Raw genomic sequence first — 23,207 nt, forward strand, 5'->3', positions numbered from 1 at the left:
AAGGCTATTTTGGAATCCTGGGCAGGTAACCAAGCAAAAATGTCAGCAGATTCTAAGTAGGCAGGGGAGGACAGACAGAAAGAGAGCTTAGAAGCCTTTACATGCTAATCAATTATATACATCCCATTCAGACTTTAACCCGATGCTACAGTCTTCTAATTTAGTTCTAAGACTAAAAACAGGTCGGGCGTGGTGGCTCACGCCTGTAATCCCAGCACTTTGGGAGGCTGAGGTGGGTGGATCACGAGGTCAGGAGTTCGAGACCAGCTTGGCCAACACGGTGAAACCCCGTCTCTACTAAAGATACAAATCAGCCAGGCATGGTGGTGCATGCCTGTAATCCTAGCTACTCAGGAAGCTGAGGCAGGAGAATTGCTTGAACCCGGGAGGCAGAGGTTGCAGCCAGCCGAGATCGCGCCATTGCACTCCAGCCTGCGCGACAGAGCCAGACTCCGTCTCAAAAAAGAAAAAAAAAAAAATTTAAAAAATAATAAAAACAACCTTACAAGGTTTGAACAGTCCACATAAAGGCCATTGGAACTCCAAATGGTCCTTGGTATAATCTTTTTTTGTTTTTGTTTTTTTTGAGACGGAGTTTCACTCTTGTTGCCCAGGCTGGAGTGCAATGATGTGATCTTGGCTCACTGCAACCTCTGCCTCCTGGGTTCAAGTGATTCTCCTGCCTCAGCCTCCTGAGCAGCTGAGATTACAGGTGCATACCACCATGCTGGGTTAATTTTGTATGTTTAGTAGAGACAGGGTTTCACCATGTTGGTCAGGCTGTCTCGAACTCTTAACCTCAAGTGATCCACCTGTCTCGGCCTCCCACAGTGCTGGGATTACGGGCATGAGCCACTGTGCCTGGCCAAGTCTTTGGTATAATCTGCCCATAGGTTTAAAAATGTGCACAAGAATGGACCATAATGTTTGAATACATAGCTGTCTGGAGTCCCTAAAGGGGGACTATATTTGCATGCATTAGAACTTGGGGTGTCCATTATGTTTCTTATTAATCTTTCTAGATCAAAATCCAGACTACCAAAGACAGCCAAAAGAAAGAAAGATTTAGACATAACAGTCAGTATGCTAGTCACAAATAGGGTGCAACCCACATTTCTGTCTAGCATATTCTTGGCAACTCCCAACCTTTTGGTTGGTTGACCAAATTCTCAGGACACAAAAACATGACAAATAGGAAACCTATAGCTGTCCATGGGAGGGAAAGAACCACTAACAAAGGGGCACCCTAAAGCCAAGAGTACTCAGTTCTTTAGAAATTAAGGATCCTATTTTTATGTTGGAACTTGGGTCTCTCAGAGCCAAGTTGGTTTTGGCTCTGAAATCCCTTTAACTTAGCTAATGATTTTTCTTACCTCAGCACACAAGAAGAGAAGAAATAAAGTGGATAGATAGCTGTGAATTCTGAAAGCCAGGCTCACTCCTACAGTAACAGTCAGTTACTGCAACTACTGTCAGTTACCTTTAAAACTGCAGCCCTTGCCAGTGACTCATTATCCACTGCAAACCCAAAAGCCATGTGTCCTCTTATGGCACAAACCCTTGGTATTTGTTTTAGTCTGTTTTGTGTTGCTATAACAGAATACCTGCGACTGGGTAATTTATAAAGAATGGAGGTTTATTTAGCTCATGGTTCTGGAGGCTGGGAAGTCCAAGATTGGGTGGCTGCATCCAGTGAGGCCCTCATGCTGTTTTATAGCATGGTGGAAAAGTGAAAGGAGCAGGCGAGAGAGAGCACTCACACACCAAAGAAAAGGGGGCTGAATTTCTTCAATCACTAACTTGTTCCCATGAGAAAGGCACTAATCCCTCTTAAAGACCTAATCACTTCTTAAAGACCCCACCTCCCAACATGGCCAAAATGGCAATAACATTTTTACATGAGTTTCAGAGGGGATACACCATATTCAAATCATAGCAGTACCCCAAAGTCAAATGCTCACTCATGGCAATTTACCTTGGATTTGAAAGTCAAAAGATTCAGGGGTCTCAATGCAAAAACAGCAGGGTCTGGCCCAAAAGGAACTTATTTACAACACCCAGGACTCTGTGAGGAAGACAGGGGACCTGAAAGGGGTCAGCAGCACCTCTCCTCCATTCCTTAAGAGGCCCTTAAGAGTATTAGTAGTCTCCTTATGGTCCCTTTTATGGTCACCAGATTGGTCAAAAGATAACATTTAAAGATCTTAATTGGCTTTGTTTGTGATTCTAGAATTAGGCAACACTTCCTTCCATAAAAATAAAGTGTTCTGATAAGCTGAGCAGAGGAGGTTGGTTTTATAGACAGAGAAAAATTGAAGAAAGCAGAACCAAAGGACAAAAAGCAGACTCGTTGTTTCAAAGTTACTTTCCTTGTAAGACAGCAGGGAAATAATAATAAATCATTGATTGGTTAACATCAGGTTACTTTTTGTTGTAAGGCAGAGGGAACTTCATTATGATGCCAATTGAAGCTGGCTTGAGGTGACATAGGACCTCAGCATGGGTGACCCCATTTTGACTTTTAGTCTAGTCTGTCAGAGCCTGGTGAAGGAGCTTAGTCCAAAACAATGGGCTCCTGCAATTTTCATTTAATAGTATGCATAAGCAAGGCCCCATCTTACCAATGAAGGTGCCAAACCATATTCATTATAGGGCTCAATTCAAGTGTATTCACTTGTATCTCCAACATACACACACACACACACAAAATATGCTTTTTCAAACAACACTCCCACAGATTCCCCCCAAGAATCCAATATGGCTCTTATCCCTGAAGGGTGGATCCCTTAATTGAGGATCACTGGCTTATAAAATCTCCAAAGAAGATCACAGTTTAAAGATGGAAAGACTTTATTCCATGAATAACTTGGTATTCTTCCTCTCTCCCTCTGTCACTCACAGATGTCGTGCTTAGTAGTTTTCTCTTGTGCTGTGTGAGTTCCTTTCAGGATGTTTTCAAACCGCTCTGGCCTCCTGGTTAGGTGGCACTCAGGAGAACACCATTAGGTTCAAACCCAGTTTCTCACTGGCAATATACCTAATCTTAGCATTAACAGCTTGCTAGGGACTTCCAAAACCCATACTATGCGTCTGTTTGTGGGATGAATTGGGATCTGCTTTTCTCTGCTACTGACTGTGAATTTCAGGGGTATTGGAAAGGACTATACTTGTGATTTGGGCCTAGCTGTTTACAGGGAGCCTGAGGGAAGCTCTCATTTGTGTTTAGCCAAGGTTGGTGACACCAGGTTTCATCAAGTCCTCATATCTATGCACTACATAGAAAGCCTTTAAAAACTCATTAAAGTCAATGCTTCCATCTTTGTTCAAGTCCATTATGTTGGCAAGCTTATTGACTTGGGAATCATCAATAAGAACATTGTAGTGAGCACTAAAAAGTTTCCACATGGCACGAAATTCTTCCATGGAGATCAGGCCTAAAAGAATATAGGAGAAGGTTGTGAGTGTTCATTTTAAGACACACCTAAGGCAAGGGTTAGGGAAGCCACACTGATTAAATAGTCCCAATTAGAAACTCACTAAAATGCCTGACCATGAAGATACTGAAGGATATGGAAGAGTAAGATCATAAATGTAAGAAACAATATGTCACTTTCAACTACCAAGGGATCCTGAACTTATTGTAAAGCCAGAATGAGCAAACAGTGAAGAAATGGGGACGGGGTTGTGGACTATGGTACTAAATGTGGTATAGAAATTACAAGACCTAAAATAGAAAGGTGAGGTGCATGGAAGGAGGGCAGAGAGGAGGGTGACATCAAAGCAGAGGGAGAAGATACCCTGGGAGTCAATAAGAGGATCACAAACAATGGTGCTGCCTTTTTCATAGGCGATAATTTACTTTAATGTGTTGATCATTGATTTTTCTTGGTGTTCAAAGGTCTCTGCAGTAGGGGATTATCTGATGAGTTTTTAAAAATTTGAAAATAAGTAATTGTGCATCAAAGCTAAAGGCAGAAGGCTGGGCGCGATGGCCCACGCCTGTAATCCCAGCACTTTGGGAGGCTGAGGTGGGCAGATCACCTGAGGTCAGGAGTTCAAGACCAGCCTGACCAACATGGAGAAACCCCGTCTCTACTAAAAATAAAAATTAGCCGGGTGTAGTAGCGCATGCCTGTAATCCCAGCTACTCAGGAGGCTGAGGCAGGAGAATCGCTTGAACCTGGGAGGTGGAGGTTGCAATGACTCGAGATCGCACCACTGCACTCCAACCTAGGCAACAAGAGCAAAACTTTGTCTCAAAAAAAGAAAAAAAGAAAAAAAAAACAAAACAAAACCAGAAAATGACTTTTTGTAGCCCTTAGTCCCCAAAACAGAATCAGATTTCTAGCAATGATTTTTATGGCCATGAGTAACTAAGATACTGAAATGGATAGTAAATCATCTTTTCATTTGTGCTGGTGATTTATAAAAAGAGTTATTCCACTTTGACTGATGGCTACAGAGGCTTCTGTAGGACTCTATGGTCTTGAATACAGAGTCTGCAGCCAAACTGAAATAACAATAATATTAAATGAGTTTGTTTTTCCCCTCAAGTTTCATCATGTTAGATGAAGAATGAAATAGATAAAAATCAGAGTTCTGATTTCAGAGAACCAGATTAGCCTTTGCTTTCTACTATTACTACCGCATTTTGACTTTTAGTCTAGTCTGTTGGGGCCTGGTGAAGGAGCTTAGTCCAAAACAATGGGCTCCTACAATTTTCATTTAACAGTATGCATAAGCAAGGCCCGGCCCCATCTTACCAATGATCTTACCAATGAAGGTGTCAAACCGTATTCATTATAGGGCTCAATCAAAGTGTACTCACTTTGTATCTCCAATACACACACACACACACACAAATACGCTTTTTAAATGAACTCATCAAAGTTCATTTATTTACCTGAGTGATCAGTGTCAATGGCATTAAATATGATTTCCAGGTCAGATCGGTATCTGTACAGAGTTTCAACTAGAGTAGAATGAGCCTAAAATAAAGATTTTCTAAGTGTTAGAACATATCGAATTCATGACACAGATTGCTTTTAGCAAATGTAACAAACAGAAAACATCATCAACAATTCAAATTATGTGATTTAGACAGAAATTTGAGAAGACCAGCCTTCCCTTGGAGGCCCCACCCTCTTCATTCAGTCTGTGATCCTCAGGGGACAGGGCCAAAATGAATAAGGCAGCAGTAATTAACACAGCCACCATTTACAGAGAAGTTTATTGGATTATTTCATTTGGTCCTCTACAACAAGAAGGAACAAGAACAGAACTATTATTATGTCCATTTTATAAATTTGAAAACAGGAAGATAAAGGAACTTTGCCAAGGGTAACAGAGCTGGTGAGTGGGATTTAAATCGCGGCTGCTTGAAGCCAAGCTTGGCCTGTGATCTTAGTCACCATGGTAAACTGCCTCAGAAGTGAAGTCAAAAGCCTCCTTCCTGGGGATATTTTAGTCTCTAACCTACCTTTACTTCCCTTTTCTCTGCTCTTAACATCTCATCTTCGCTGCAAATGATCACCCAAGTCCTAGCTCCAACCAGCTCCCTTTCAGCTCAATGTCATATTTAACTGCTGATGAATTGTTAACTAATAAGTATGGGGATCTGATAAATCTCCCCGATATTCATATTCTAAGAAAAGATTCTACATTTCAAAAATCTTTCAGACATATTCTGGGTCATGTCAGCAAGACTGTACACTCACGCTTAACAAGCAATACATTAAGTATTTGAAATGGTATGTTGTATAAAAGCATGGATGTCAGGCCAGGCAAAGGGGCTCACGCCTGTAATCCCAGCACTTTGGGAGGCTGAGGTGGGCAGATCACTTGAGGTCAAGAGTTCAAGACCAGCCTGGTCAACATGGTGAAACCCCATCTCCACTAAAAATATAAAAATTAGCTGGGTATGGTGGCAGGTGCCTGTAATCTCAGCTACCTGGGGGGTTGAGGCAGGAGAGTCGCTTGAGCCTGGGAGGCAGAGGTTGCAGTGAGCCGAGATTGCATCACTGCACTCCAGCCTGGGCAACAGAGCGAGACTCCGCCTCAAAAAACAAACAAACAAAAAGCATGGATGTCATATCTCCCTTTCTGCTAGACAGCACTTAAAAAAAATCCAGTATTTGATGTGGACTTGCTTGTGGAAGCCTTTTCTTCTTTTTTTCTTTTTGCTTATCCTGGGAACACACAAATTTGCTGAACAGACCACAGCGTACCTGGGAGATTCCCCTTCGGCTTTTCCTAAGACTGCCACTCCATCTATTAGATTATCCCACTCTCAGCTTTTCTTTTTTTGAGACAGAGTCTCACTCTGTCACCCAGGCCGGAGTGCAGTGGTGCGAGCCCAGCTCACTGCAACCTCTGCCTCCCGGGTTCAAGCAATTCTCCTGCCTCAGCCTCTTGAATAGCTGGGATTACAGGTGCATGCCACCACACCAAAATTTTTGTATTTTGTATGCAAAAATACAAAATGATTTTTGTATTTTTAGTAGAGACGGGGTTTCACCATGTTGGTCAGGCTGGTCTCGAACTCCTGACCTTGTGATCTGCCCGCCTCAGCCTCTGAAAGTGCTGGGATTACAGGCGTGAGCCACCATGCCCGGCCACTCCCAGCTTTTCAAAGGACTAAGTTATGTTTCACCCTGGCCAGGTTTTAGCTGGGGCTATGTTTCACTTGCCTCTTGTACTGGCTTTTCAATGTGGATATTCTGGAAGCTGGACATGTATTCAACGTTTCCATTTTTGTCTATGTTTACCAGATTCGAACTCAGGGATCTCCATGGTAAGTTCAGCCCCAAAATGTTCTCCATGCAAAAAGCCCACTGGCTTAAAGAAAGTTTTCCTAACAACAACAATAACAAAGCCCAAATGATGTGTTAAAATATGATTTTAAAGAATGCAACCTCCTTGGGAGAGCCAGGGCAGCATTGGGCCAGCTGCTCTCCCTCATAATTTATCCTCCCAGGCCCCGCAGCCCTGAAGAAGAAATAACTCAAGAATATCTTCAGTATTCCACAGATCGTGTCCTTCCTGTCACCTGTAAGAAATCAGACTTTAGGTGTTAGATTTTTTTTTCCTTTTTCTGATTAACAAAGTAAGGCATGCTTATTTATTTTTTTTGAGAAGGAGTCTGGCTCTTGTCACCCAGGCTGGAGTTCAGTGGTGCCATCTCAGCTCACTGCAACCTCCGCCTCCTGGGTTCAAGCAATTCTCCTGCCTCAGCCTCCTGAGTAGCTGGGATTACAGGTGCGTGCCACCATACCTGGCTAATTTTTTGTACTTTTAGTAGAGATGGAGTTTCACCATGTTGGCCAGGCTGGTCTTGAACTCCTGACCTCAAGTGATCTGCCTGCCTCTACCTCCCAAAGTGCTGGGATTACAGGTGTGAGCCACCATGCCTGGCCTAGTCTTTTAAGAAAAAAGTTTGCTGGTTGGGTGGGCGCGGTGGCTCACGCCTCTAATCCCAGCACTTTGGGAGGCCAAGGGAGGTAGATCACGAGGTCAGGAGATCAACACCATTCTGGTTAACACGGTGAAACCCCCTCTCTACTAAAAATACAAAAAATTAGCTGGGTGTGGTGGCACACTGTAGTCGCAGCTACTGGGGGAGGCTGGAGGCAGGAGAACTTTGAACCCGGGAGGTGGAGGTTCCAGTGGTGCCAAGATCACCACTGCACTCCAGCCTGGGCGACAGAGCAAGACTCCATCTCAAAAAAGTCTGGGCCGGGCTGTGGCTCAAGCCTGTAATCCCAGCACTTAGAGGTCGAGACGGTGGATCACAAGGTCAGGAGATCGACCATCCTGGCTAACACAGTGAAACCCCGCCTCAATAAAAAAATACAAAAACGAAGCCGGGCGAGGTGGCGGGCTTCTGCAATCCCAGCTATTACTTGAGGCTGAGGCAGGAGAATGGCGTAGAACCCGAGGCGGAGCTTGCAGTGAGCTGAGATCTGGCCACTGCATTCCAGCCTGGCTGTGAGCCGAGACTGGCCTCAAAAAAAAAAGTCTGCTAATCTTTTATCTGTTCTTTTTTAGTTCCTGAGAGGAGTATTAAAACCTCCCTCTATCGTGGTAGATTTTTCTACTTCTACTTTTTATTCTGTCAATTTTTGTTCTGAATAGTTTTGAAGCTATATGAATAAGTACATACACATTTAGAATTCAATTGGCATAATATTTTATCATTATGAAATGTCCTTTTTTATTTCTAGTAATATATACCTCCTTAGAGTCTACTTTGCCTGATACTCATAAAGCTGTTTTAGTTTTGTTTTTGTTAGTGTTTTCATGGTATATCTTTTTCTAAATTTAACTTCCAATGTTTTGTGTATATGATTCTACGGTCTAATTTTGCAACTGTTGAGAAATCTATCAGTCTAATTGTTATCTCTTTGTAGCAATATGTTGTTTCCTCTCTGCCTGCTTTTTAAAGGTTTGTTCTTTGCTACTGGTGCTCTGGAGTTTCACAACAAATGTGTGTAGGTGTGGATTTAACTTTATTTATTGTACATGAGAATTACTGTTCCTCTTTATGAATTTGAGTCTTTTATCAATTCTGGAAATGTCTCAGCCATTACCATGTCAAATATATGGTCTCTTACATTCTATTCTCTCCTCCCAGTACCCTGGGGAGGTGTATGTTAAACTTCTCATTTTACTGTTCATAACCCTTTTTTTGTTTGTTTGAGACAGAGTTTCACTCTTGTCACCCAGGCTGGAGTGCAATGGTGCGGTCTCGGGTCACTGCAACCTCCCCGTCCTGGGTTCAAGCAATTCTCCTGTCTCAGCCTCTCAAGTAATTGGGATTACAGGCGCCTGCCACCATGGCCGCCTAATTTTTTTTCTTTTTTTTTTTTTTGTATTTTTAGTAGAGGTGGGGTTTCACCATGTTGGCCAGGCTGGTTTCAAACTCCTGACCTCATGTGATCCACCCACCTCAATCTCCCAAAGTACTGGGATTACAGGTGTGAGCTGCTGCACCTGGCCTGTTTATAACTCCTAACCTAATTCTTTCTTGAATAGTGTCTAATCTTCCGTTTAACCCATCCATTATGCTTTTTATTCTTTTTTTTCCCTTTTTTTTTTTTTTTTTTTTTTTGTGAGACGGAAGTCTTGCTCTGTCGCCCAGGCTGGAGTTCAGTGACGCGATCTCCGCTCACTGCAAGCTCTGCCTCCTGGGTTCACGCCATTTTCCTACCTCAGCCTCCCGAGTAGCTGGGACTACAGGCGCCTGACATCACGCTCAGCTATATTTTCTATTTTTAGTAGAGACGTGGTTTCACCATGTTAGCCAGGATGATCTCCATCTCCTGACCTTGTGATATGCCCGCCTTGGCCTCCCAAAGTGGTGGGATTACAGGCGTGAGCTACCGCGCCTGGCCACTTTTTCTTTTTTAAAGTATATTTTCTATCTATTTGGTTTTTCTTCAAATCATTCCCAAATGCATGTTTCTGATTCCATATTTCCTTTAAACATATTTATTTGATAATTCCAATATTTGATGTCCTCAGGGAACTAACTGTTGTTTCTGCTGACTCTCACTCCTGGTAGTTTGTATCCTTGTTTGTTTGGTAATTTTTGATTGTGAGCTCATGGGAGTGGATCTTAATCTCTGGATACATGAGTGGCCAAAATTAGGGATGCTTCCCTCAAAGATAAATTTGCATTTGCTTGCCAGGAGTCAGGGAGCATTACAGACTTAGGACAACTTTAGCCGCTTTGAGGGTCCAAGCATGATGATGGAAGTCTCAAATTCAGCTTTTCCATCTTTCTACTATATTATAATTTAGTCTCAGAATTGATTGCTATACCAATATCAGCACTGGGCCCCAGGACAATCTAGCCTTTTGTGCTTTCTTGTTGCTCCATGCTCCCACATGTGGTTTCAAATCATCTTTCATGGAAAGTGAAGATGCAGCTGGAAGATTCACGTTACTGTGAGGCTGGTAAATGCATTAACATTCTACATCCTCTAAAATCTAGCTGTTTGTTAACGGGAAGGCCCTCCAGAATGTCTAGTCTAGCATATTATCAGAATAGAGGTTTGGGGCCGGGTGGCTCACGCCTGTAATCCCAGGCGTGAAGGGATTGGAAGGCCAAGGTGGATGGATCATGAGGTCAGAAGTTCAAGACCAGCCTGAACAACATGGTGAAACCACGTCTCTACTAAAAATACAAAAATTAGCTCGTTATGGTAGCACGTGCCTATAATCCTAGCTATTCAGGAGGCAGAGGCAGGAGAATTGCTTGAACCCGGGAGGCGGAGGTTGCAGTGAGCTGAGATTGCACCACTACACTCCAGCCTGGGCAACAGAACAAGACTCTGTCTCAAAAAAAAAAAGAAGTTTAATTCAGGGTTGTTGTTAGTTTTCCAAGTTGAAAATAGCTTGCTAAAAGGGAGAAATAAGACTTTTTTGAGCAAATAATAGATATTTTATTTTTATCTCTATTCTTCCTTCTTAGTAAAAATGGAGAACTGAAATCCTAAGGAAGCAAATAAAATGAAAAGTGATCTGTATGTAACTTGCTGTGTTAAGAAATTGTAAATTTTTTTTTTTTTTTTTTTTTGAGATGGAGTCCAGGCTGAAGTGCAGTGCCCAGATCTCAGCTCACTGCAAGCTCCGCCTCCCGGGTTTACGCCATTCTCCTGCCTCAGTCTCCCGAGTAGCTGGGACTACAGGCGCCCACCACCTCGCCCAGCTAGGTTTTTTTTGTATTTTTTAGTAGAGACGGGGTTTCACTGTGTTAGCCAGGATGGTCTCGATCTCCTGACCTCGTGATCCGCCCGTCTCGGCCTCCCAAAATGCTGGGATTACAGGCTTGAGCCACCGCGCCCGGCCAAGAAATTGTAAATGTTATAGAAATTTGTTACCTGATTTTCTGTGGTCTTGAAGTTGGAAAGCACGAGTAAGGTCACTTTTTCGTGAAATCACTCTCTCTTTTAATATCTTGATGGCGCTGCTTTCCATAGTATACACTCTGTAAAGAAAACAATAATTAGGTAAAAGTAACATAAATCATCCTGTTGTGTTTCATTTTAATGTGCAGTATTACTATTTATGAATTTTTACTTTAAATAAATTGCCTAGATTCTAACATATCGCTACTAGATGGTAAATGTATGCATATGTATATGTATGTGTATGTGTGTGTACATGTACACACGCATTTCGTGAGGTTTTAAAAGGATTACAAATAGTATTTTCTTTTGAATGTCAAAACTCACATGAACAATCATTTGAAAAGAAGGAAAATAAAGAGGAACTTACTATACCAGGTATTGAAATTTATCATTAAATCACTGAGATAAAACAACAGATATTGACACTGAGAAGACTGATACATGAGTAGAACATAATAGAAATTTCATAAACAAAGGCTGCATGTGGTGGCTGACGCCTACAATCCCAGCACTTTGGGAGGCCGAGGCTGGTAGATGACAAGGTCAAGAAATCGAAACCATCCTGGCCAAAACTGTGAAACCCCATCTCTACCAAAAATACAAAAATTAGCTGAGCATGGTGGCACATGCCTGTAGTCCCAGCTACTCTGGAGGCTGAGGCAGGAGAATTGCTTGAACCTGGGAGGCGGAGGTTGCAGTGAGCTGAGGCCGTGCCATTGCACTCCAGCCTGGGCAACAGAGCCAGACTTTGTCTCAACAACAACAACAAAAAAATTCATAAATATATCAAACTATGTATGGGAATAATATATATAATACAAAGGTATTGCAATTCAGTAGAAAAGGACAATTTTTAAAAAGAGTGGTAGCATAGTTAGCTAACTACCTGGACTTCAACCTCTACCACAGACCATTTACAAAAATAAATTTTCAAATAAAGGAGGAACAGAGGAACAAAATAGTCACACACATACATATAATGACAATTTTGTTCCTCTTTGTATTTTTTGTGCATGTACACACACACAAACACACACACACATGTATATGGCAAAATGGTAGATGTAAATCCAGGCATATCAATAATAACATCATATGAGAATGGATTAAATAATCAAAAGGCAGATATTGTGAAACTGGATAAAAACAACAAAACAAGATCCAACTATATGTTGTCAACAGGAGACACATTTTAGTTTCAAAGATACAAAGAGTTTAAAAGGAAAAGGACAAAAAAGGAAATCCCATGCAAACGGCAAGCATGAGAGTTAGAGTGGCATACCAATAGCAGACAAAATGGACTTTAAGACAAAAATTGTTACCAGAGACAAAGAGGGATATTTTACAATTATAAAACAGTCCATCAAGAAGATGAAACAATTATAAACACATGAGAACCTAACAACAGAGCCAAAACTACATGAAGCAAAAATGGATAGAACTGAAGGGAGACATAGACAATTCAGCAATAATATTGAGACTTCAATAGTCGACTTTCAGTAATGGATGAAACAACTAGGTGGAAAATCAACATGGACATAGAAGACTTGAACAGCACTCAAACCAACTAGACCTCACAGACATGTATAAAACACTCCACCCAACAACAAGAGAATTACATTCTTCTATAGTACATGTGGAACATTCTCCACAATAGACTCGATGCTAGGCCATAATATAAGCCTTAATAGATTTAAAATGATTAAGATCGGGGCCAGGCGCGGTGGCTCAAGCCTGTAATCCCAGCACTTTGGGAGGCCGAGACGGGCGGATCACGAGGTCAGGAGATCAAGACCATCCTGGCTAACACAGTGAAACCCCGTCTCTACTAAAAAATACAAAAAACTAGCCGGGTGAGGTGGCGGCGCCTGTAGTCCCAGCTACTCGGGAGGCTGAGGCAGGAGAATGGCGTGAACCCGGGAGGTGGAGCCTGCAGTGAGCTGAGATCCGGCCACTGCACTCCAGCCTGGGCGACAGAGCAAGACTCCGTCTCAAAAAAAAAAAAAAAAAAAAAAAAAATGATTAAGATCAAAGTATCTTTACTTTGAAAAAAAATTAGGATTTATTGAAAGAAGTAAATTAGAAAGTAATTTGGGAAAAATAAATAAATTAAAAATTAACAACAGAAGAAATTTGGGCAAGTCACAAATATAAGAAAATTAAACAACAAAACCTTAAATAACCAATAGGTCAAAGAAGAAATCACAGGAGAAGTCAGAAAATAAGATGAGTGAAAATGAAAATACAACATACCAAAACATATAGCATACACTGAAGTAGTGCTTATATAAAAATGTATAGCTATAGGTGCCTATATTAAAAAAGAAAAAATATCTCGAATCAATAACATAAACTTCCACTTTAAAAAATTGGAAAAAGGCTGGATGTGGTGGCTCACACCTGTAATCCCAGCTACTTGGGAGGCTGAGGCAGGAGAATCGCTTGAACCTGGGAGGCAGAGGTTGCAGTGAGCCGGGATCACACCATTGCACTCCAGCCTGGGCAACAAGAGCAAAACTCCATCTCAAAAATAAATAAATAAATAAAATAAAAAATTGGAAAAAAGAGTAAATTGAACCCAACATAAGCAGATAAAAGGAAATAATAAAGAATAGAACAGTAAGAAATGAAATAGAGAATGGAAAGATAATAAAGAAAAATCAACAAAACTAAAAATTGGTTCTTTGAAAAGATCAACTAAATTGTCAAACCTTTAGAATGTCCAAGAAAAAAAAGAAAAAAGCCTCAAATTTCTAAAATCAAGAGTGAAAGAGGGGACATCATTACTGACCTTACAAAAGTAAGAAAGATTATAAAGAAATACTAAGAACAATTATAGACCAATATATTAGATAACATAGGACCAATTGCTAGAATGACACAAACAATCAAAACTGACTAGGAAGAAATTTAAAAACTGAACATGCCTGTAACAAGTAAAAAGACTAAGTAATCAAATGATTCACAAAGACAAGCCCAGAGCCAGCTGGCTTCACTGGTGAATTCTATGAAACATTTAAGGAAGAATTAATACCAATTACTCACAAACTCTTCCAAAAAGAAGAGGTGGGAATATTGCCCACTTAGAAGCTAATATTACCTTGATACAAAAACCAGATAAAGATCACAAGAAAACTACAGACCAGTATCTCTTAGGAACATAGATACAAAATCCTCAACAAAATACTAGCAAATGGCATCCAGAAACGTATAAAAAGGATTATACACCATGGGTAAGTGGGATTTATTCTAGGAATACAAGCTTTGTCTAATATCTGAAATCAACCAATGTAATATACCATATTAACACAGAACAAATAAACAATGGGAAAAGGACTCCCTATTCAATAAATGACACAGGGATAACTGGCTATTCATATGCAGAAGAATGAAACTGGACCCGTACCTATCACCATATGCAAAAATTAAGTCAAGATGGATTAGACTTATTAATAAATGTAAGACCTCAAACTATAAAAATCCTAGAAGAAAACCTAGGAAATACTCTTCTGGACATCAGCCTTAGGAAATAATTTATGACTAAGTCCTCAAAAGCAATTGTAACAAAAACAAACATTGACAGATGAGAACTAATTAAACTAAAGAACTTCTGCACAGCAAAAGAAAATATCAACAGAGTTAGCAGACAACCTAAAGATTTGGAGAAAATCTTCACAAACTATGTATGCAACAAAGGTCTAATATCCAGGATTTATAAGGAACTTAAACCAGTCAACAAGCAAAAACCAAACAGACCCATTAAAAAGTGGGCAAAGGATATGAACAAACACTTCTCAAAACAAGACATGTAGGCCGGGCGCGGTGGCTCAAGCCTGTAATCCCAGCACTTTGGGAGGCCGAGACGGGTGGATCACGAGGTCAGGCGATCGAGACCATCCTGGCTAACACGGTGAAACCCCGTCTCTACTAAAAAAGATACAAAAAACTAGCCGGGCGTGGTGGCGGGCGCCTGTAGTCCCAGCTACTCCGGAGGCTGAGGCAGGAGAATGGCGTGAACCCGGGAGGTGGAGCTTGCAGTGAGCCGAGATCGGGCCACTGCAATCCAGCCTGGGCGACAGAGCGAGACTCCGTCTCAAAAAAAAAAAAAACAAGACATGTAAGTGGCCAACCAATATGAAAAATGCTCAACATCACTGAACATCAGAGAAATGCAAATCAAAACCACAATGAGATACCATCTCATACTAGTCAGAATGGGTATTATTCAGAAGTCAAAAAATAGTAAATATTGGCAAGGCTGCAGAGAAAAGGGAATGCTTATACACTGTTGGTGTAAATGCAAACTAGTTCAGTCACTGTAGAAAGCAGTTTGGACATTTCTCAAAGAACTAAAAATGGAACTCCCATTGGACCCAGCAATCCCATTACTAGGTATATACCCAAAGGAAAATAAATAATTGTACCAAAAACACATGCACTTGTATGTTCATCATAGAACTATTCCCAATAGCAAAAACACGGAATCAACCCAGGTGTCCATCAATGGTGGATTGGATAACGAAAATGCAATACATATACACCATGAAATACTACACAGCCACAAAAAACCAAAATCATTTCCTTTGCAGCAACATGGATGCAGCTGGAAGCCATTATCCTAAGTGAATCAACATAGGAACAGAAAATCAAATACCATATGTTCTCACTTTTAAGTGGGAGCTCAACATTGGGTACACATGGACATAAAGATGGGAACAATAGACACTGGGAACTACTCGAGGGGGAGGGAGAGAGGAGGGCAAGGGCTGAACAACTAAGTATTGGGTATTATGCTCACTACCTGGGTGACAAAATCACTCATACATCAAACCCCAACATCACACAATATACCCATGTAACCAATCTGCACATGTACTCCTTGAATCAAAAATAAAAGTAGAAATTTTCAAAAATCACATGATCATCTCAATAGATGCAGAAAAACTTATCTGATGAAATTCAATACTCTTTCATGATAAAAACACTAACCAAACTAGGCATAGAAAGGAACTTCTTCCACTTGATGAGAGGCATCTACACAAATACAAAGCTAACATCATACTTAATTATCAAAGAGCGAATGCATTCCCTTAAGATCAGAAATAAGACAAGTATATCTGCCTTCACCAGTTTTATTCAACACTGTACTGGAGGTTTTAGCCAGGATGATTATACAAGAAAAATAAGACCAGGATGATCATACAAGAAAAATAAAAACAAGGGATCCAGATTGGAAAAGAAGTAAAACTATCTCCATTAACACCATTAACAGATATGATCTAGGATATAGAAAATCTCAAGGACTCTACTAGAAAAAGATTAAAACTAACAAACAAGTTAATCAAGATTGTACAAGATCAATATCCAAAAATCAATTGTATTTCTTTTTTTTTTGAGACTGAGTCTCGCTCTGTCGCCCAGGCTGGAGTGCAGTGGTGCGATCTCGGCTCACCGCAACCTCCGCCTCCCGCATTCCAGCCATTCTTCTACCTCAGACTCCCGAGTAGCTGGGACTACAGGCATGTGCCACCATGCCCAGCTAATTATTGTATTTTTAGTAGAGACAGGGTTTCACCATATTGGCCAGGCTGGTCTTGATCTCCTGACCTCATGATCCACCTGCCTCAGCCTCCCAAAGTGCTGGGATTACAGGCATGAGCCACCGTGCCCGGCCAATCAATTGTATTTCTATACACTAGAAATCAAGAATCTAAAAATATAATTAAGAAAACAGGCCAGGTGCGGTGGCTCACATCTGTAATCCCAGCACTTTGGGAAGCCAAGACCGGAGGATCACTTGAGCCCAGGAGTTTGAGACCCAGCTTCGGCAACACAGTGAGACCCTGTCTCTACAGAAAATTGAAAAAATTAGCCGGGTGTGATGGTGCATGCTAATTTTAATGTAAGGCCCAGGAATTTGAGGGTGCAGCGAGCTATGATCACATTACTGCACTCCAGCCTGGGTGACAGAGTGAGACCCTGTCTCCAGAAAAAGAGAAAAGAAAAGAAAAGGAAAACAATTCCATTTACTATGGCAGCAAAAGGAATAAAATATTTAGAAATAAATTTAGCAAAATAAGTCCTAGACTTATACACGGAAAAGTACAAAATATTATTGAAGGAAATTAAAGAAGATTTAAATAAATAGAACAATATTTCACGTTCATGGATTGGACAACTTAATATTGTTAAGATGGTAATAGCCTTCAAACTGATCTACAGACTCAACATAATCCCTATCAAATTCCCAGCTGGTATTTTTGCAAATTGACAACCTGATTCTGAAATTCACATGAAAATGCAAGGGGCCCAAAATAGCCAAAACAATCTTTAAAAAGAAGTACAAAGTTCAACTCACATTTACCAGTTTTAAAACTGTAGTAAGTTTGTAAAGTGATAATAATTAGGACAGCGTGGTACTGGCATTAGGATAGACACAGACTTAGACAAATAGAATACAATTTAAAGGCCAGAAACAAACCCTTACATTATGGTCAACTGATTTTTGACAAAAGTGCCAAGAAGGAAAGAATAGTCTTTGAGTCATGGTTCTGGGACAACTGGATATCCACATGTAAAAGAATAAAGCTGAATTCTTCCTTCACACCATATACAAAAATTAACTCAAAATGGATCAGAAACCTAAATATAGGAGCTAAACCTATAAAACTCTTAGAAGAGAACATAGGAATGAATCCTTATGACTCTGAGTTAGGCAATAATGCCTTCTTAGATACAATACCAAAAAAGCACGAGCCACACAAGGAAAAAAAAAACAGATAAATTGGATTTCATCAAAATGAAAAATGTTTGCACTACAAATAATACCACAGAGAAAGGGATAAGACATCCCACAGAATGGGAGAGAATATTTGCAAATCAAATATTGAACAAGTGGCCAGTCGTGGTGACTCATGCCTATAATCCCAGCACTTTGGGAAGCTGAAGCAGGTGGATCGCTTGAGCCCAGGAGTTCAAGATCAGCCTGGGTAACATGGTGAAACCCCATCTCATCAAAAATACAAAAATTAGTCAAGTGTGCTGGTTTGTGCCTGTAGTCCCAGCTACTTCAGAGGCTGAGGCAGGAGAATCAATTGAGCCCTGCAGGCCAAGGCTGCAGTGAGCCATGATCGCCTAGGCAACAAAGTGAGACCCTGTCTCAAAAAAATATACATATACTGAATAAGTGATGTGTATATAGAATAAAAAACTCTTGCAATGCAAAAATAAAGAGTGACAATTAAAAATGGAAAATGAACCTGAAATATAATATTTTCTAAAGAAGATGTACAAATGTCCAATAAATACATGGAAAGATGCTCAACATCATTAATCATTAGGGAACAACTCAACACTACAATGAGATTCTACCTCACACCACTAAGACAACAATAAGAAAAAAGAGATCGAGCTGGGCGCGGTGGCTCACACCTGTAATCCCAGCACTTTGGGAGGCCGAGACGGGCGGATCACAAGGTCAGGAGATCGAGACCATCCTGGCTAACACAGTGAAACCCCGTCTCTACTAAAAATACAAAAAAAAACTTAGCCGGGCGAGGTGGCAGGCGCCTGTAGTCCCAGCTACTCGGGAGGCTGAGGCAGGAGAATGGCGTGAGCCCGGGAGGCGGAGCTTGCAGTGAGCTGAGATCCGGCCACTGCACTCCAGCCTGGGTGACAGAGCGAGACTCCGTCTCAAAAAAAAAAAAAAAAAAAAGAAAAAAGAGATCAAGCTGGGCGCGGTGGCTCACACCTGTAATCCCAGCACTTTGGGAGGCTGAGGTAGGGAAATCACCTGAGGTCAGGAGTTCGAGACCAGCCTAGCCAATCTGGTGAAACCCCGTCTCTACTAAACATACACAAATTAGCTGGGCATGGTGGCACATGCCTGTAGTCCCAGCTACTCAGGAGGTTGAGGCGGGAGAATCACTTTAACCCAGGAGGTGGAAGTTGCAGTGAGCCGAGACTGTGCCGCTGTACTCCAGCCTGGGGCAACAAGAGTGAAACTCTTTCTCCAAAAAAAAAAAAAAAAAAGAGATCATAACAAGGGTTGGCAATGATGTAGACAACTTGGAATCCTGACACACTGATGGTGGAAATGGTAAACTGGTAAGCCCCTTGGGAAAAAGTTTGCAAGTTCCTCAAAATGGTAAACATAGAGTTACCATATAACCCAGCAATTCCATTACCAAGTATTTACTCAAGAGAAATGAAACATGTACACACAAAAACTTGCCCATGAATGTTCATAACACCATTGTTTATAATAACCAAGAAGTGGAAACACCCTAAATGTCTATCAGCTCATGAATGGATAAACAAAATGTGGTCTATCCATACAATGGAATATTATTCACCTATAAGAAGGAATGAAGTACGGATATAGAATACAGCATGAATGACCTCCAAAACATTGTGCTGAGTGAAAGAAGCCAGCCACAGAAGATCACATATTGTGTGATCTCATTTACATGAAATGCCCAGAATAGGCAAATCCACAGAGACAGAAAATAGATTAGTGGTTGCCTAGGGCTGTGATGGGAGGAGGTGACTGGGAAATGACTGCTCAATGGGTATGAGTTTTCTTTTTAGGATAGCAAAAATGTTCGAAAGTTAGATAATGGTGATAGTTGCACAACTCTGTAAATGTACTGTCACTGAATTGTAAATGGGTAAACTTTGTGGTACGTAAATTACATCTCAATGTAGCTGTTAAATTTGAGAATTTGTGTGTGCATGTGTGTGTGTGTGTGTGTGTGTGTACAGAGAGACAGAGACAGAGAAAGAGAAATTTTCTAAACAAAGGTAAAAATCCAAAAATTATAATGAAATTATAAACATGGTATGTTGTTTTTCAGATTGTCCAATGTTATAACCCTTTTGAAGTAGCTATTAAAATTTTAAACATATAAATTCCATAAATTCCACATTGTAAAATCTTACATTAAAAAATTCACTAAAACTTATGGATATATGTCCACACACACACGCGCATGCGCACACACACACACAGAGGATTTTTCCAGCTTTATTGACATAAAACCATAGTTATATTAATAACTGGCAAATAAAATCATATATATTTAAGGTATACAGTGTGATGATTTGATATACATGTATCTCCAGATAGCCTCTATCTCTCAGCCCCTGGCAACCACCATACTACTCTCTGTTTCTATGAGTTCGATTTTTTTAGATTCCACATATAAGTGATGTCATACAGTATTTGTCTGACTTATTTCACTTAGCAAAATGCCCTCCAGGTTCATCCATGTTGTCATAAATGTCAGGATTTCGCCGGGCGCGGTGGCTCAAGCCTGTAATCTCAGCACTTTGGGAGGCCGAGACGGGCGGATCACGAGGTCAGGAGATCAAGACCATCCTGGCTAATACGGTGAAACGCCGTCTCTACTAAAAAATACAAAAAACTAGCCGGGCGAGGTGGCGGGCACCTGTAGTCCCAGCTACTCGGGAGGCTGAGACAGGAGAATGGCGTAAACCTGGGAGTCAGAGCTTGCAGTGAGCTGAGATCCGGCCACTGCACTCCAGCCTGGGCGACAGAGCGAGACTCCGTCTCAAAAAAAAAAGTCAGGATTTCTTTTTTATGTTGGAATAATTTTCCATTGTGCATGTACAATCAGCCCTCTGTATGCATGAGTTTCCCTTCAGTGGAATTTTTTTTTTTTTTTTTTTTTTGAGACAGGGTCTCATTTTATTGCCTAACCTGGAGTGCAGTGGTGCGATCTTGTCCCACTGCAGTCTTGACCTCCCACGCTCAAGTGATTCTCCTGCCTCAGCCTCTAGAGTAGCTGGGATTACAGGTGTGCACCATCACGTCCAGCTAATTTTTGTATTTTATGTAGAGAAGGGGTTTCACCATGTTGCCCAGCTAGTCTCGAACTCCTGGGCTCAAATGATCCTCCTGCCTCAGCCTCCCAAAGTGCTAGGACTACAAGCGTGAGTCACTGCGCTTGGCCGAATTTATTTTTTTTTAAACAGATGATTGTGCCTGTACTTAACATGTACAGACTTTTTCTTGTCATTATTCCCTACACAATATAGTATAACAACTATTGACATAGTATTTACATTGCATTCGGTATTATAAGTAATTTAGAGATGATTTAAAGTATATGGAAGGATGTGCATAGGTTTTATGCAAATACGATGCTATTTTATATAAGGGACTTGAGCATGCAGGGATTATATATATTTATATATATATAAAACATATATATATAAAAAATATATAAATCCACACATGTATATCAGTCACATTTTCTTTTTCTGTCTTGACAGACACTTGGGTTGTTACCATATCTTGACTATTGTGAATAATGCCACACTGAACATGGGAATGCAAATATCTCTTCAAGATACTGATTTCATTTCCTTTGGATATATACCTAGTAGTGGGATTGCTGGATCATATGGTACTTCTATTTTTAATGTTTTGAGGAACCTCTATAGCATTTTCTATAATGGCTGTACTAATCCATATTCCTATCAACAGAGTACAAGCGTTCCCTTTTCTCCACACCACGGTCAACACTTACGTTTTGTCTTTTTGATAACAGCCATTCTAACTGGTGTGAGATGGTATCTATCTCATTGTGGTTTTGCTTTGCATTTCCCTGATAATTAGTGACGTTGAGCATCTTTTCGTGAACTTGTTGGCCATTTGTATGTCTTTGGGAAAATGTCTATTCAGGTCCTTTGCCTATTTTTTAAATTGGATTACTTGTTTTTTTTGTTTTTTGTTTTTTGTTTTTTTTTGGCTGTTGAGTCGTATGAGTTCCTTACGTATAGGAATGCTAGTTATAGCATTGTTTTTAAATGCAGAATCCTGGAACCAATCTGGATGTCTATCAGTTGGATAAGATTTAGTTGCTTCATAACTGTTATGGTACATGTATACTACAGAATAATATGTATGTACTAAAAAGAATGAGTTAGGTCTATCTTTACTAACTTGAGGTGATGTTCATGATATAATTTTTAGGGGAAAAATTCAGTTGCAGAATACAGTGTGCAGTGTGATTCTATCTTCATATATATATATATATATATATATGGCTGGGCGTGGTGGCTCATACTGTAATCCCAGCAGTTTGGGAGGCTGAGGCAGGCGGATCACAAGGTCAAGATATCAAGACCATCCTGGCCAACATGGTGAAACCCCATCTCTACTAAGAAAACAAAAATTAGCTGGGTGTGATGGCGCACACCTGTAGAGACTGAGGCAGGAGAATTGCTTGAACCCGAGAGGCAGAGGTTGCAGTGAGCCGAGATCACGCCACTGCACTCCAGTCTGGCAACAGAGCAAGACTCCGTCTCAAAAAAAAAAAAGAAAAAAATGTATGTACAGGCTGGGCACAGTGGCTCACACCTGTAATCTCAGCACTTTGGGAGGCCAAGGCAGGCAAATCACCTGAGGTCATGAGTTCAATACCAGCTTGGCCAATAAGGTGAAATCCCGTCTCTACTAAAAATACAAAAATTAGCCCAGTGTGGTGGGGCACGCCCGTAGTCCCAGCTACTCGGGAGGCTGAGGCAGGAGAATCACTTGAACCCAGGAGGTGGAGGTTGCAGTGAGCCAAGATTGTGCCACTGCACTCCAGCCTAGGCGACAGAGCAAGACTACTTCTTACAAAAAAAAAAAAGTATGTACATTGTTTATCATCTTTCTCTTCATACTGAGATATGTGTTTGATGAGGGGACTTCAGCCTATCTTGTATTAGCTATGCCTAGAACAGTATCTGACACATGGTAGGTACTCAAAGGTTTTTTTAAGTTCTATGACTGAATAAATGCTTGTCTATTTTTGTAAGAGCAAGAAGAGGGTGGAAGGGGCCATTCTAAGCTGCTAGTTTTAGTTACCTCTGGGGAAAAGGATAATTGAGAAGGGAGAGAAGATTGTTAACATTTTCTTTATTCTTCTTTGCTTTTTCAGTTGTTAACAACAAACATGTTAGTTCTATAATGTAAAAAATCTTAGACTGGCCACAGTGGCTCACGTTTGTAATTCCAGTATTTTGGGGGGCCAAGGTGAGTGGATCACATGAGGTCAGGAGTTCAAGACCAGCCTGGCCAACATGGTGAAACCCTGTCTCTACCAAAAATACAAAATATTAGCCAGGTGTGGTGGCGGGCCCTTGTAATCCCAGCTACTTGGGAGGATGAGGCAGGAGAACTGCTTGAACTTGGGAGGCAGAGGTTGCAGGGAGCTGAGATCGAGCCACTGCACTCCAGCCTGGGCCACAGAGTGAGACTCCATCTCAAAAAAAACTTAAAAA

The 23,207-nt window shown here is 40.9% G+C and overlaps 1 protein-coding gene across 1 annotated transcript in view; it reads right to left on the reverse strand.

Moving 5' to 3' along the window:
* Positions 1–2,832: 2,832 nt before the first annotated feature.
* PPEF1 (protein phosphatase with EF-hand domain 1) overlaps positions 2,833–23,207 on the reverse strand; it is a 133,589-nt gene continuing 113,214 nt past the window's right edge. Inside the window, 4 exon segments of the mRNA XM_003917475.5 lie at positions 2,833–3,434; positions 4,904–4,988; positions 6,690–6,853; positions 10,884–10,990. Of these exon segments, the coding sequence (XP_003917524.4) occupies positions 3,223–3,434; positions 4,904–4,988; positions 6,690–6,853; positions 10,884–10,990 (568 nt within the window). The 3' untranslated portion in view covers positions 2,833–3,222.

Source organism: Papio anubis, chromosome X, assembly GCF_008728515.1.
Source record: "Papio anubis isolate 15944 chromosome X, Panubis1.0, whole genome shotgun sequence".
NCBI classification, from domain to species: Eukaryota; Metazoa; Chordata; class Mammalia; order Primates; family Cercopithecidae; genus Papio; species Papio anubis.